The following is a 15623-nucleotide window of genomic DNA, read 5'->3' on the forward strand; positions in this document are numbered from 1 at the left end:
GGTAGGTTTGTGTCAGGCAGTACTGTTGCTTCTACATCGGGGGCGCACCTAACAGCTGCTAGAGAGCAGCTCAAGAGGGAAGTTCAGGAGCTGGAGAATTGCCTGGTTGCTGACCCAAACTATGCATCCCTGCGTGGAGAGTGTTGAGAGGGGGAAGGAGCTTTGTGCTCTGCATGACTGCTGCACCTGCGGTGCATTCATCTGCTCACGCATCAAGCTCCTTTGGGAGGTGGACTGGACTGTGGCTTCTACTGCTTCTGTGCTCTAGAGAAGAGGAGGGGTGCCAAGAGGTACATCACTTGTCTCCTGACGGAGGATGGCACCTACCTCATGGACTCTGGTGAACTGCAACGAAGGGTGAGGGCTTTCTATGCAGAGCTCTTCTCATCATATCTGGCCAATGCTGATATGGCTGCCAGGTCCTGTGGGAAGGTACTGCCATAGGTTTTCCTGGTCAACCAGGACTTGCTCAAGTGTCCTGTCACCCTGGCCAGGCTCTTGGATGCTTTCCATCTGATGCCCACCAACAAAGCTCTGGGCATTGACAGACTGACTGTGGAGTTCTGCTGTGCCTTCTTGGATGTCCTCAACCCAGACCTAGCTGGGGTTTGGGCTGTGTCTGAAAGGGATGGGGAGCTCCCCCTGTTGTGAAGGAGGGCTGTCCTGACCCTGCTGGCTAGAAAAAGGGACCCTCTTCCCTCAACCTGAGGAACTGGCACGTAGTTTCACTTCTCTCTGCAGACTGCAAGGTCATAGCAAAAGCCATTTCGCTGCACCTGAGATATGTGTGGGTGAATGTGACCAGATGTAAACAGTTCCAGGGAGCTCCATCTTCAGCATCCTGTACCTAGTGCAGGATCTCCTCAAGCTTGCTTGTAGGGACAGCCTGTCATTTGCCTTCCTGTCCCTTGACCAGAAGATGGTGTTTGACAGGGCGGATCTTGGCTACCTCACAGGCATGCTGAGAGGGTGTTTGGCTTTGGTCCCTGCTTCATTTGGTTTCTCCAGGTGCTGTACACCTCTGCAGAGCGTATGGTCCAGCACAACTGGATACTGATGGAGCCCATCCCATTCAGCTGGGGAGTGCATCAAGGCTGCCCGCTGTAAGGCTAGTTCTACCATTGCCCTCGAGCCCTTCCTCTGCCTCCTGCGCAAGTGGGTGGTGGGGCTGGTGCTTGAGGAGCTTCCCACGAGCATGGTTCTGTCAGCGTATGCCAATGTGTTCCAGAGACATGGCCACTCTGAACTACACGCACAGTCACTGCCAACATGGAGCTGATGCCGGAGCTGTAGAGCCTGCCTGCTGCTTGATTCAGCTGCCCAGAGCCCAGGCAGGCTACAAACAGCTGCACTGGGCTCCAGAGCCTGCTGGTAGCGGGGGAGAGACTGGAGTTGCACTGCCTTGGGCCCTTCCCGCAGCCTGCTCCAAGTCATGTGTGCACGTGCCAGTACAGAGCTGATGCTGGAGCCTGGCCCAGCTGTTTGCAGCCTGCCTGCTGCAGTGGCTCAGAGCCCAGGCTGGCAACTAGCAGCTGCTGCAGGCTCCAGAGCTCAGTCATCAGCTTTGTGCCGGCAGCAGGGGAGAGGCTGGGGTTGTGCTGCCTCAGGCCTGTTTCCCCCTCCCCCCCCCACAAGGCACGCGTGCAGCTGGTTGCAGACTCCTGGCTGCAGCCAGCCCCAGCTCTGGGTAACTGCTGTCAACTACGGAGCCGGGCTCCTTGCAGCAGGGCTTGCAGCTGAGCTGGCCTGATTCCTACCTGCTCCAAGCCCAGCGCTGGCCCAGCCGCTGTACTGGGATGAGGCTGGCACTGCCCCTTGCCAGGAGTGCCGCACATTTGTGGGCTTAGGTGTGTGGAGTGGGTAGGTGGTTGGGCTGATTGGTAGGCTCTGGGCCGGGGCCTCGGCTGGCCATACTGCAGCCCGGGGGCTGGCTCCCCAAGGAAGCACAGGGGCTCTGGCAGGCCCAGGGCATTGTTGGGTCGGACTTTGTCTGGTGGCCCAGCAGCCCGGCTCTGTGCACCCATGCATCTGGTTCTGTATGTTTGTCTGCCTCTGGTTCTGTGCGTCTGTGTGTGCACGCATGTCTGGCTCTGGATGTGTGTGTGCATGTGTCTGTTCTGGTTCTCTGTGTTTGTGCACATGTGGTTCTGTGTGTGTGTGTATGTGCCTGATTCTCTCTCTGCTCTCTTTTCTCTCTCTCCTTCTTTCTCTCCTCTTTCTCTTATTTTTCTTTTTTCTCTCTCACCGCAACATGCTGAACAAAAAAAAGTACACAACAACAGAGGCAACATTTATGGTTATTAAGTATACTAATATGAAGTGCGTCCTGCCATGTACCACTGCCCCCCCCCCCCTTTTGTTTTTCTGGCATGCCGGCACTCTGGCACCTTCCATGGTAGACATTGTGGGCTTTTTGGGACTCCAGCTAAAAAAAGTTGCCTACCCTGTTCTAGACTATGCTAGGCAGGGATAGGTGCATCCTTCTGTGCTGGCTTGTGAAGCTGCCCGTGCTGCGTGTTCCCTGCTGCTTGCTCTGGGAAGTAAACCTTGCTGCCCACTGCCCTTGCCTACATTGACCAGGTCCTGTGTAAGGGCAGTTTCTCCTCCCCAGCCCTCTGGAGATAGTTGTGAGGCTGCTGCCTTGGCAGGCCCCACTGTGCTCCCTGCCCCAACATCTTAGCATGCTGTGGCGTACCAAGCTGGTCTGCCTGTGAACAGCCTACTGCCACCAGCTCTACATGCTTGTACTCTGCACTGTCCATCATCCCGTCCTCGTGTCCTGCCCCAACAACGAGCGAGACAGCCTAGGTGAAGGCGGGGGTGAGGGTCCCCGGTGGGCAAGTCTTATTCCACCTTGATCTCATGAGCCACTGGGGACCTCAGTTGGCACTTCCTGAATGGAGCTGTTGCCATGGGCGTGTTTACGAACACCTGACGCCTGCCTGTTTTCTCAACAGAGGGAGGCCCTGGCACACACCTACTTTGAGTGCCAGGTTGCAGCCCCTCTTCTGCCTCCTCCAGAACTTCCTGCTGAGGTTTTGGCTGCACTTCTCCCCACACCTTTGTTATGTACTTTCCGTCCGCTGCCCCAGCAAGTCCTGGGACTTCCTAGTCAACCTCCTCCTGGCTCTGGCCAAACTGACCATCTGTAAGACCAGGAAGGCGGCTTTGGCCAGGGTAGCACCCTGGGCAAGTGTGGGGCTGTCTAATTGGCACTCCGCTCACATCTCCGAGCAATTTCACTGGTCAGCATCCACAGGCTCCCCCGACTTTTTTGGGGGCATTGGGCACTGACTGGTGTGCTCAGCTCAGTGTCCCCTTTCAAATCCCTTGTTGTTAACTTATGACCTCACTCCTATTCCTGTTTTTTTGTTATTGTTGTCCCAAACACTCAGTTGATATGTCCCCAGTGGTCTTCCCTTCTCAAGGGAGGTTTATAGTTTTTAATGATGGGCCAAAGCCCATCACCCTTGGCATATCAGATAGGCATGTGTCGCACGGTGGCAGAAAGTGGATGCTGAAATGGAGAGTGAACTGGGTAGGACCAGGGCTTTTTCCATTGCTCCTCTCTCACTTGCTGCCTCTAGTGTTTAAGATCTAGGACGTTCTGATTCAGAGGCTGTGCCCCTCACTCCCATGCCCAATAGCTACTGATACCCCTTCCCGCCAAGAATCTGTTCAATCTCTTTTTGAATGTAGTTAAACTGTCAGCTTTCTCAACATCTGGTGGCAGAGTTCCACACTTTTAAGTACATGCTGTGTGAAAAAGAACTTTCTTGTGTTAGTTTTAAACTTACTACCTTCTTATTTCATTTTGTGACTCCTAGAATGAATCGAGAGAGATTTTGGTTGGCATATCTATTATAAGTTTGCTTGTTGGTTCTTTGCATCTAGACCAAAGCCGGGAGCTTCAGCCAAAATGTTGAATTCCTCAGCCTTCTGCCCAAGAGGGGCCCCCAAGCCTTCTCAGCCTTCTGTGAAGCTCTGAGAGAAACCAGACAGGAGCATCTGGAAGAGATGCTCTTAAATGCCATACAACACTCGAGCAACGGGTATGTAAAGGTAAGGAATGTCAATTCTGAGTGACACATGTTTGGAATTGGGTGTGGGCACAAAGGAATGAATCTTCAACATAAGGAAAATAAATTTCTTTGTAGGTTTTAGTGATGAGTAGAAATCTGGTGGTGATCTAAGGATAAAGGAGACAGAGTAGAGGAGATGAAAACTGGGCTTATTCCCTTCTTGCTACTCCATGATAAAGCCTCAAATAAACCCTTTTTGTCCAAATGTAATTTTAAGTTTTTTACTACGTTGCAGATTTTCCTCTCTTCTCCCCCCCGCCCCCTTCCTTCTCCCTAACTCTCACCCCCACTCTCCCCTTCCCATCTCTTCCCACTCGCACCTCTCTTCCATCTCTTGCCTCAAGCAACTTATATATATTGTAATAGTTAAAGGAACCAGTACCCCGAGTTTAAAGAAGAGAGAGAAAAAACTAAGCAATCTTAAAAGAAAGGTGACTTTTAGGAGGTTAGATTGGAAAGGCATACAGCTGAGATCTAAAGATGAGAGAGAGGGGGAAAAATCTTCCATGTAAGGAAAGTGGAACTTTGTGAAATGGAATAAGGTGGGATCAGAGATGCATGTGGAAAGGAAGAAATCTTGAATATAAAGAAAATGCAGACCCTTCTGCCTGATTTAAGTTGGGATCCAAGATGGTGATACAGCTGTTGCTTTATGTATGATTTCAAAATATCTACAACATAAATTAGCAAGTGTCATTTGCTGAGAACTGCATGGGTTTTTCTTGTTTCTTTGCAGCGGGGCCATGATTATGATTCAAGTCTCCCATTCTCGGTCTGTGAATCCTACCACTTATCAAAGAGACCACGCTGTATTGGTGAGTCTAGGTCCTTTCTTCAAGGATCAAGGCAACCTGCTCTTCTCTATATTTTATTCTCCTGAAAAGCTTGTGCATCTATTCCAATCATGTAGCTGATCCAAGATAAAATATCAGCCACAAAAATCCTTGGTTCTCATTTTCTTGAATAGCCACTCCTTTTTCATTTCCAGAAAGCTCTCCCACCCACTATTGCCTGCCTAGCCTTCACCCACCCCACCATCCAGTGTAGGCTGGGCAACCGCAGCCTGAGCTTCCTCCCCTTCCTTCTCCCCACTCCCATCTTGAAGACTGCACTGGAGGGAGGTGGGGGCAGGGCTGCAGAGATGCAGCTGCTCAATTCCCCAAGTCCCTGGACCCAAAAGCAAATGTCTGTTGGGTTGTGGGGGGTGGACTGGGGGATTGTTGTAACTCATGGTGTTTCCTGTGAAGCACCATCAGCTACACTGGGGAGCTGCACGTCTGTCAGTACCTTAAGGGATGGAATGTGGTCAGTTCATTGAGTCTAGGAACTGGAGGCAGAATTAGGCTGAAAAGTGACAGGAAAACTAGTGGAAGAGGAAAGCAAACTGGCTTCTAGTTGGTTCTAATCAGGGTTCAATGACTATAGCAAGAATACCATTTGAATAAAATGTTAACAGAAGCATTTGGAATTTAAAAGGTATTTTTTCCCTTTAAGTTTAAGATCTGTTGAAAATGAGGAGGCTGACAGTTGACCTAAGAGGTACAAAGAGAGCATTTGTCATTATGCCACATGGCCTAACTTTAGAAGTGATTTGACAGTTGGGTGTCTGCAAACTGTAAGAGGGGAGGGTTAAGAATGAAGAAGGAAAAGGATTAAAGTTGGTAAAATAAATTATGTATTGCAGGACATGCATGTGCTATTCTAACTACATGATTTGTTGTTACTAAATTAAGACCCTCACAATGTAAAATCACAGAAACACAAATTGTTGCCTTATTTATGATTTTCTATGATTCTATGAAATAACAATTTTATTAATAAAAAATTACAATGAAATCATTATCTAAGAGCATAACTAGGGATGGGTGAATGGGGGAGGTGGTGGAAAAAGAACAGCTGCCTCCACAGCTGTATAGTTGTGCTGACAGCACTGCTGCCACTAGGAAGTGTCCACTACCCAGGTGTCCCCCTGCCCTGTTATCTGGTCCCTTTGCTTGCTTATTATCTCCTTTTCTGTTTTAAATATGTAAGTTATCACACAGCAAGGCTTTGAGGTGATAAAGTGTCCCATTAGGTATATTAATTAAAAAAACCATGTAAGACTGGTGGAACTGGTGCTTTAATATAAGGGTTTTGGAGCCAACTAAGTTTTGTTTTGTGGGCCTGACGTTTCTTATATATTTCTGTGTTCTTTAAAGTGCCAGTTCTTTTATTTATTTATTAGATTTATATTGCAGTCTCCCCAGAAAAGGGTCAGGGTGGCTTACAATAGGGGAAAAATTAAAAAAACAGATATTAAAATGGAATAGCTTGTAATAAATCAAGAGTGGCCAACCTGCAGCATGGCTGCTGCAAGTGACATGGGCTGCCCCTGTGGTACATAGGAGATTAGGGAGGGGACAGGTAGTATTAGCAGATAGGGCAGGGAGCAGAAAGCAAACCAGCAGGTCTGGCATGGGAATCAGACTGGCACATGAGGATAGTGTGGGGCTAATTTGTGGCCTGTGCTAAAAAGATCAGCATCCACTGTAATAAGACTCATCAAATAGCATCCCAAAAATGTATCCATCCTGCTTAAAAGTCTGCTGAAATAAAAAGGTCTTGCATCACTTCCAGAAGATGTCCAGGCTTGGACTTTCAATGGGCTGCAAGGGGGAGGGAGTTCCAGTGCTAAGGGGCAACTATTGAGACTGGCCCTTCCACATGTTAGTACTTGTACTGCTTTGCAGGAGGTTGCTCTCCACTACCATGGGTATTGTGATGGAACATAAGGGACATGGTAGTCCCTTAGCATGTAGGGCATTTATACACATACAGTTGTCTGCTTCATCGTGCCGGAGATTTGGCACATCGGAGCAGAATCAATTAATTGAGTCTGTTCTGCACATGAGCTGATGTGCCTGGTGCTGCATTGCATACATTTGCATAAATGGCGAAATGCACATCAGTGCTGAGAAAATGGCAGTGATGCGCTTTTGAACTAAAGCACCTTTGATGTTTTAGTTCAGAAGTGCGCTGTCACCATTTTCTCAGCACTGACACGCATTTCGCCATTTATACAAATGTATGCACCACAATGCTAGATGCTTTTAAAAGCGCCTGGTGCTGCACCACAAGCATGTGTACAAATGGCCATAGCACCCATGCTGTTTAAGATTTTATGGTTCAAAACTAGCACCTTGCCTTGTGTCCAGAAGATTATTGGAAGCCATCTCAGACTTTGGAGCACAGCTCATCACGAGCCCACAAAGTGATGCAGTGGAACCATATTGTAATGTGTTCCTGATAACCACAACATTTGGCAATTGGCAAGGTGGATGATTCCTGGTAATAGGGTGTGTGAAAATATTTGGGCAGCCAGATAGATTACTATAATAAAAGTGGAAAGGCAGGAGAGATCCCTTGTTTGATTGTATGTCCTATTCTCTTGTCCCAATTTATAGTATAGCGTGCATTAGAGAATCTAACTGCCAGCTGTTAAAAATTTATCCTTCATCTCTTGGCGTACCTTTTCTGCTGCACTCTTTAGTTGCCAGAAATCTTCCCAGTCCTCAGCAAGAACAGTTTTCTGACTTCTAATTCCCAAGTCATTCATTATAGTGGCTTCTGGCAGTTAGTATAGAGACTGAGTAAATGTGTTTAACTCGTGAGCAGTAGGGGTAATGGGCAGAACAGAACAGGATGCAGTTTAACAAAGGTAAGTGCAAAGTGCTGCACCCAGGGAGAAAAAATTGCCAGCACATACAGATTGGGAGATGACCCACTCAATAGCACAGCAGCAGAAAGGGATCTCGGAGTCATAGTGGACTCTAAGATGAATATGTAAAGCTAACTGCACTCTGTCATACATTAGCAGGTGCATCACAAACAGGTCTAAGAAGGTGATACTTCTCCATGCAGCATTGGTAAGGCCGCAGCTGGAGTACTGCGTCCAGTTTTGGGTGCTGCACTTCAAGAAGGATGTGGATAACCTTGAGAGGGTCCAAAGGAGGGCTACTTATATGGTTAGGGGCCTGCAGGTAAGGCCATATGAGGAGAGATTGAGGGACCTGGATCTCTTCAGCCTCTGCAAGAGAAGGCTGAGAGGGGATCTTGTGGCCATCTACAAATTCATCAGGGTGGGGCCAGCAAGGAATAGGAAATACTCTGTTTACCTGGGTGCCCCTTGGGGTAACTAGAAACAATGGCCACAAACTGACAGAGAGCAGATTTAGACTGGACATCAGAAACAACTTCTTCACAATAAGGGTTATCAGAGTCTGGAAGGTGCTTCCAAAGAATGTGATGCTATCCCCTACCTTGGAGGTCTTTAAGAGGAGACTGGACAAGCACCTGCTTGGGGTCGTCCGACCAGCTCTCTTTCCTTCCCAGGCAGGGGGTCAGACTCAATGATCTACTGAGGTTGCTCCCAACCCTAAAAATCTATTAAATCTATTCAACTATTTTAAGGGTAAAAACAGCCTAGGATTTATCCTGGGTCCTATAGATGGTACAAATCCATTGTCACGCTTTACTGAGAGAACACTTTTGCTGGGACGGTTGCAGCTAATTTGAGTTAATTGCCATTCAAACTGTAAAGATTGTCTCAGGCTTTTTAATGCAACACCTATACTGTGTTTACCCGATGTGAGACAGTGGGGCTTGTATGTCTGTAGGATTCCAGGATAAAAGACTTTGTTTTCACCCCAAGCATGTTCATACTTTTAAAAGTGTTCAAGCTGCTTTCTGGAAACCTGTGGTCATGAACAGTGTGTACCCCCGGTGGCTGGGGGGCACGGCTGTTGTGGCGAGAGCCTGGCGGTGGTGAGTGGGGAGCTCCCACAGATGCTGCTGGCACTGTCAGGAGGGTGACGAGCACCGACCACCCGCAGGCACTGTTGGCAGTGGCCAGAGGTGATCAGGGACTGCCTTTTTGCAGGGGGTGCACATGTACTTGCGTGGACCGCCTATGCGTCGCCCCTGCCTGTAGTGAATATAAGTTTAAGAAAGATATATAAGCCAAGAAAATATTGAAAATAATTAGCTTGCTAATTATGAATATTCCACATCAATTTTGAAAAGGCTGGTCTCCAAAGAGATGCTAGGGCAGGTATGGCCAGGCAGTAACAGCATGGGGCCGGGGCCCGGGGCAGAGCTGTGATCTGCTCTCAGGTCTAGTAATCTACCACGTAGGGAGTTGTGGTGAGCTGTTGCGGGCAGTGGGTGCTGACCCAGCCTGCAGCAGCTCACCAAAACTCCCTAAGTGGCCCTCCAGCCTAAATAATTGCCCACCCCTGTCTTAACTGAACCCAACAGTTTCAGCACCTAAATATTTTTTGTAGTTTGCCTTTGTTCACCTGTGTTTCTAGACTTGAATAATTAGCAGATTCTGCATGAGTGTAATAACTGAAGGAAAGGTAAACATTTTGGCTCTCCATAGTAAACAGGAGGAAAAAGTAATTTTTATTAATTGGATCACCAGATCTGACCTGAGTACCCAAAAGTGGTCTGGCTTTAGGGTGTTAAAATGAATGAAACTTAACTAACGTGGTTCTTCAATAAATGTTTGTTTGGGACTTGAATAATGCCAAAGACAGATACCTTATGATAAGTGTTTGTTTGTTCATCTGTATATTTCTTGCACAGAGCCATTTGAACATTCCCTTGATAATGGAGATGGTCCCCCTTACCCTCAAGTGAGGGCCTGCACTCCAGAATTTTATCGGACTCATCAGCGCTTGGTGAGTGTTTTATAAGGATGGAAGAAAGAGATTCTCATTCACAAGAGGTGGGATGTTTGGATAGGTGAGCTGAAGAGAAACCATTTCACTACCAGGGTTAGTGGCAGAGGAGGAAGTGGCAAACTACCTTTCTGGGATGTGGGTGTATATTCTGCCAGATATTCTCAGGTGTTGCCAGATGTTTCGGGTGTTTTCCTTGATGTGAATCTTACTAGTGGTGTTAGAAAACTCCAGCTCAGGTTCAACTATTGTTGCAAACTTAAGCCTCTGGTTTTGTTCACCAGGAATGTCTTTGGACGGGTCTCCCAGTCTTATTCTCTTTTCCTCCAGTTATCTTGGAATGTGGGCAGAATGTATGCAGAACAATAGTGCAGAACATTGTCCTTGCTCACATATACATTCCTCAAATAAGTTTTTTAAGATTTTGGGGCTCCCCATTCTTGCTTACTGATTCATTTATCAGTCTTGGTCGCTTTGGTTCTCTCTCAGCTGGACAAGAGGCAACAGCTCCTTAGATGAGTGAGAATCGAGTCAGGATTAATTACTAATCTTGTAAGAGAAGTAATGGACATTCCTAATCCCCTGCCGTGATCAGTTTGTATTTAGATACCCGTCACCTAAACTGTGTAGTCATTCCCATGCAGAATGTTCCTAAGTTGCAAGGGGTTTTCTCTGTATTACCATTTCTGTTGCACCTCAAAAGTTTTGCACACTTAAAAAAAAATAAAAATTAATAATTGGTACTTTCATTGTGGTAGTCTCAGCCTGTGTAGGGAAGGAAGTACAATGTGTGTCCCTTCTCTGTTCTTCACAGGCATACAAGTTGACATCAGACCCTCGGGGCCTAGCGCTTGTACTCAGCAATGTGCATTTCAATGGTGAGAAGGACCTGGAGTTCCGTTCAGGTGGTGACGTTGACTGTGCTGCTCTGGAGAAGCTTTTTGAGTGCCTTGGGTATAAGGTGACTGTTCATCATGATCAAAGTGCACAGGTAAATAGGAGGTCCCTGGTCTGAAAGTGGGGCTGGGAATTTATAGCCATTCTAGAGTAGCAGAATCGTAGGTTTGGAAGGGACCTCAACTGTCACGTAGTCCAACTCACTGCATGAATGCAGGATGCATTATTTGTATGTTATTCGAGACAAATGTTTATTCAGCCTCTTGAAAACTTGCAGTGAAGGAGATTCATCAATTTCCTTGGGTAGTTTACTTCACTTTCCTATTGTATTGACAGTAAAGGAATTTATTCTGAGATTTAATCTAACTCCTATATTGCCAGACAGCAAGACTTACAATAGTGAATGTAAAACTACAGCAGGTGAGAAGAGTAATTCTTCCTCTTTATATAGTGTCCTTTCAAATATTTAAAAACCACTATTATGTACTGCTTTAATCTCCTTTTCTCCAAAGTAAGTACTACTTGTTCTCAACCTTTCCTCGTATGGCTTGTGCTCTAACCCCTTCATATTTGCTCACCTCTGGATCCTCTTCTGTTTCTTGATATCTTTTTAAAAATACAGATGCTGGGGCAGCACACACTACTCAATGAGGCCTAACCATTGTCAAATAATGGTACTATTTATTATCTCTTGTCTTCAAGTGCTTTTGTTAATGCAGCCCAAAATTTTACATTTCCTTTTTTGTTGACTTCATGACTTTGGATGTGAAGGATCGATGCTGTGTGTGAGTTTTCATGGTGCAGGGGACTGGACCTGATGCTCTGTAAGGTCCCTTCCAGCCCCTAACATCTATGAAACTCTGCTGGCTTATGATAAGCTGTGATCCACCAAAACCCCTGGATCCTTCTAGGCAGTGATCCTCCTTAGCCAGTTATCTCCCATTCTGAATCTGTGCATTTGGTTTGGTTTTTTTTCTTTTAGATGTTACATCTTACATTTGTCTTTGAATCATAGGAAAGTAGAGCTGGTAGGGACCTCTTCTAGCCCATCCCCTTGCTCCAGGCAGGATTATTCCTATCTCAACCATTCTATACAAGTGTCTGTCTGGCCTGTTCCAGGCAAAACTGCACAAACAACTCTTGTGCAATTACTAGATAATTTCTGAAAAACAAGAACACCTTAACTTGGCATAGGCAAAGCAGAGACAGAGATACTCTGTCCTGCCACTGCAAGGATGGGAAGCAGTTTGTTAAAATGAACTTGAAAGATCCAAGGAAAAGGACCATACCTTCTCCCCTAACAGAGGAAAGCAACCCCTCCCTCCAATCCATGCCAGTATAACCATGGTGTCAATTTTCTTCCATGATTCTGAGTATGGCAGTCAGTCTGATCCTGAAGGGAGGAGCAAAGGCCTAGTTTTTAAGTCCCAGAGGAGCATCAACATACCTTGGTTAAAATCCCCCAGCCTTGGCTTCCAGCCACCACTTAATATTTCTGACACCTTGGACCATAACCTTGTCATGGTGGAGAAGCTTGTGTTCCAACGACCATTAGAGCCATGTAGTCTTGAGTCTTGTACTCCGGGTAGGGTCTCCCCTGGCAAACAGATCTGAGATTTGGTCCCAGACTAAGCATGATCCAAGCTCCTGAAGATCCCAACAGCAGAACAGGCATACTTGAAGACCTGCTGGTTCTCTGTGGTTGTGAAGGCGGATGAGGGCTGCAACGGGACGGAGGTCTTTGGTTGTCTTGGACATCCTTGCCACTGGGTTCAGGGCTCTTTCCTGCCAAGTTCATGTGGCTGTTTCTTGTGCACTGGCTTTCCCACATTAAAAGATGTCACATGCAAACCTCTGCCAGGGATGTTAACATCTCCCACAAACCAAGCCCTGCAATGACGGATGAGTGGTGGTGGAGACAGGAACAATGATTTCTGGGAGTCCCTAGTCACAAATCTGCATTTAAGTAGCAGTCTTGTGATGGTCATTTTGCACTTACTGAGACAGAAGTACAGTTCAGCAGCTGCAGCCACGACTGAGCAGTCCTCTTCAAGATCCCTTCTGCTCACTGTGACTGGGGAAGGGGCTAGAAAATGTGCCCTAAATATAGGCTGTCTCAAACCTCCCCTGGCTGGACTGCAGCATCCAGTGGGATTGCTCTACTTGTGGCTGAAACCAACAAAATAAAGTACTGAAGCTCGCCACGTGGAATGTCTGCACTCTTGTGGATTCCCTGAACAGTGTGTCTCCTGAAAGAAGAGCTGCCATAGTAACTAGAGAACTTGGAAGATATGACTTCAATATTACTGCCCTAAACAGGATCCACTGGGCAGATGAAGGCCAGCTGAAAGAAGGAAGTGGCTACACCTATTTTGGAAAGGAAAGTCACCTGAACAGAGGCTTATTTATGGGGTTGGCTTTGCCATCAAGAACAAGATTCAGTCAGCTTTCAGAACTCCCATTAATGAATGCTTTATGACTCTCCGTCTCAAGCTCAGTAACAACCAGTATGCTATGGTCATCAGTGCATACGCCCCCGCATGTGATGGTGAAGAAGTCGACAAGTAACAGTTCTACTGTGGTCTTGACACAGTCCTGACTGCCACTGCCAGAGAAGACAAGCTCATCCTCATGGATAACTTCATTGCAAGAGTTCAGTGACACTAAACTCTGGAGTGCCATCATTGGAAAGAGCACGTGGGGAAAGTCCATTCCAGTGTTATCCTTCTCCTCAGCAAATGTGCAGAGCATGACTTGCTCATCATGAATACCATCTTCAGACAGAGTGACAAATATAAGACCACTTGGAAACATTCACTCTCCAATCACTGGCACTTTCTTGACTACATTATTCTTGGAGCTTGTGATCATATTGATGTCCATATCATCTAAGTTCTGAGAGGTGCAGATGAGTGCTGGATGGACTACGGCTTATTTGGATCAATCATGGACATGCAGCTTGCACCACAACACTGTAAACAACCAAAAGGAACACAGAAAAGATTTAACATCAGGGCATTCCAAGGCCAAGCTATATGTGAAGATACCTTACTGAGAGGCTCTCTGACCTACGTCATGTCATCAAGGACAGCCAGGCACATTGGTAGGAGCTTAAGAATGTTATTCACATGACATGTGCTGAATCAATTGGATACTCCGTTTGTCAAACCAATCTTGATGATGGTTAAAATAATGAGTAAATTCTAGCACTTATCCGTCAGAAGAGAGCTGTGTTCTGCAATTGGCAAAATGAACCCTCCAACCAGCAAAAGCAGGAGGCTTGCCATCAGCTCAAAACTGTAGTTCAAAGGAAGCTACAGGACATCAAGAACCAGTGGTGGCAAGCAAAGGCCATGGAGATCCAGTGTTTTACTGATCAACATGACATGAAAAGCTTCTTTCAAGCAATAAAAACCATCCATAGACCATGTTCCAAAGGCCCAACCCCTTTGTGGTCACAGGATGGTTCCATCTTTCTCACGGACAATGTATTCAAGCAGTGCTGGAAAGAGCACTCCAGGACTCTACTCAACCATGAATTTGAGGTCTTAGCTGTCACCATTGAGTCCATCCCTCAACACACTCAGTAATATGAGTCATCAATGTGATGGAATAATTAGCAGAGCTAACTGCACTTTGTCATGCATTCATAGGTGCATCACGAAGAGGTCCAAGGAGGTGATGCTTCCCCTCTGTGCAGCACTGGTCAGGCCGCAGCTAGGAGTACTGTGTCCAATTCTGGGCGCCGCAATTCAAGAAGGATCTGGACACCCTTGAGAGGGTCCAAAGGAGGGTCACTCATATGGTTAGAGGCCTGCAGGGAAGGCCTTATGAGGAAAGGCTGAGGGGACCTGGACCTTTTCAGCCTCCGCAAGAGAAGGCTGGGGGGGGGATATGTGGCAGTATACAAATTCACCATTGGGGGGCAGCAGAGAATAGGAGATGCTCTGTTTACCAGGGCACCCCTTGGAATAACCAGGAACAATGGCCACAAGCTGATAGAGTAGATTTAGGTTGGACATCAGGAAGAACTTCATGGTTAGGGTTGCTAGAATCTGGAACAGGCTTCCAAGGGAGGTGGTGCTCTCCCCTACCTTAGGGATCTTCAAGAGGAGACTGGACAAGCACCTGGCTGGGGTCACATGACCCCAGCACTTTTTCCTGCCACTGGCAGGGGATTGGACTCAGATCCTTTGAGGTCCCTTCCAACCCTAGCATCTTTGAAAAATTTTACCAACTTCTCATCAAAATATGTGTTAATAAGGAAGTTCCACATGACTTAAAGAATGCCAACATTGTGACCATGTTCAAGAAAGGGGACAAACACGTCAGTGTGTGGGAACTACTGAGGCATTGCCCTCCACTCTATTACCAGGAAGATTCTTATTCTCATCCTTCTGAATTGCCTCTTTCCCCCTGCTGAAGCAGTCTTTCCAGAATCTCAGTGTGGCTTTAGACCATCATGGAGTACCACCTACATGATTTCTGTTGCATGACAGATCCAGGAGAAAGTAAGAGAGCAACACCAGGAGCTGTTTATAACAATAATTGACCTAACCAAGGCCTTTAACTCCATCAGATGTGAAGCCTTAGGGAAGGTGCTGGGTAGGTTTGGTTGTCCACTGAAGTTCGTCAGTGTTCTCAGGCTCCTTCATGATGGGATGACAGCCACAGTCCTTTGCAATGGATCAGAGACACTTACCAGCCGTACTGGTGTCAAGCAGGGCTGCATCACTGCCCCTACCCTTTCCTCCATCTGTCTTGCTGTGATTGAGATTCTCATCTGTGACTGCCTTTTTCCCAGAATTGGGATTGAGTATTGAGTGGATGGTCAGCTTTTCAACTTGCAGCGTCTTCACAGAAAAATGAAAGTTGCCAAGACTGGCATCCACCGACCTTCAGTATGCTGATGACTGTGTTATCC

General features: G+C 46.9%; 1 protein-coding gene across 3 annotated transcripts in view; it reads left to right on the forward strand.

Moving 5' to 3' along the window:
• Positions 1-15623, forward strand: part of CASP2 (caspase 2) — a 62695-nt gene that overhangs the window by 3298 nt on the left and 43774 nt on the right. For all 3 annotated transcript variants that reach the window (XM_019500556.2, XM_059726824.1, XM_014609222.3), the window contains exons 2-5: positions 3895-4062; positions 4819-4897; positions 9708-9802; positions 10617-10793. In XM_019500556.2, coding sequence (XP_019356101.1) covers positions 3895-4062; positions 4819-4897; positions 9708-9802; positions 10617-10793 — 519 coding nt within the window. The remainder of the gene's footprint in view (positions 1-3894; positions 4063-4818; positions 4898-9707; positions 9803-10616; positions 10794-15623) is intronic.

This window comes from Alligator mississippiensis, chromosome 4 (assembly GCF_030867095.1).
Source record: "Alligator mississippiensis isolate rAllMis1 chromosome 4, rAllMis1, whole genome shotgun sequence".
Lineage (NCBI taxonomy): Eukaryota > Metazoa > Chordata > Crocodylia > Alligatoridae > Alligator > Alligator mississippiensis.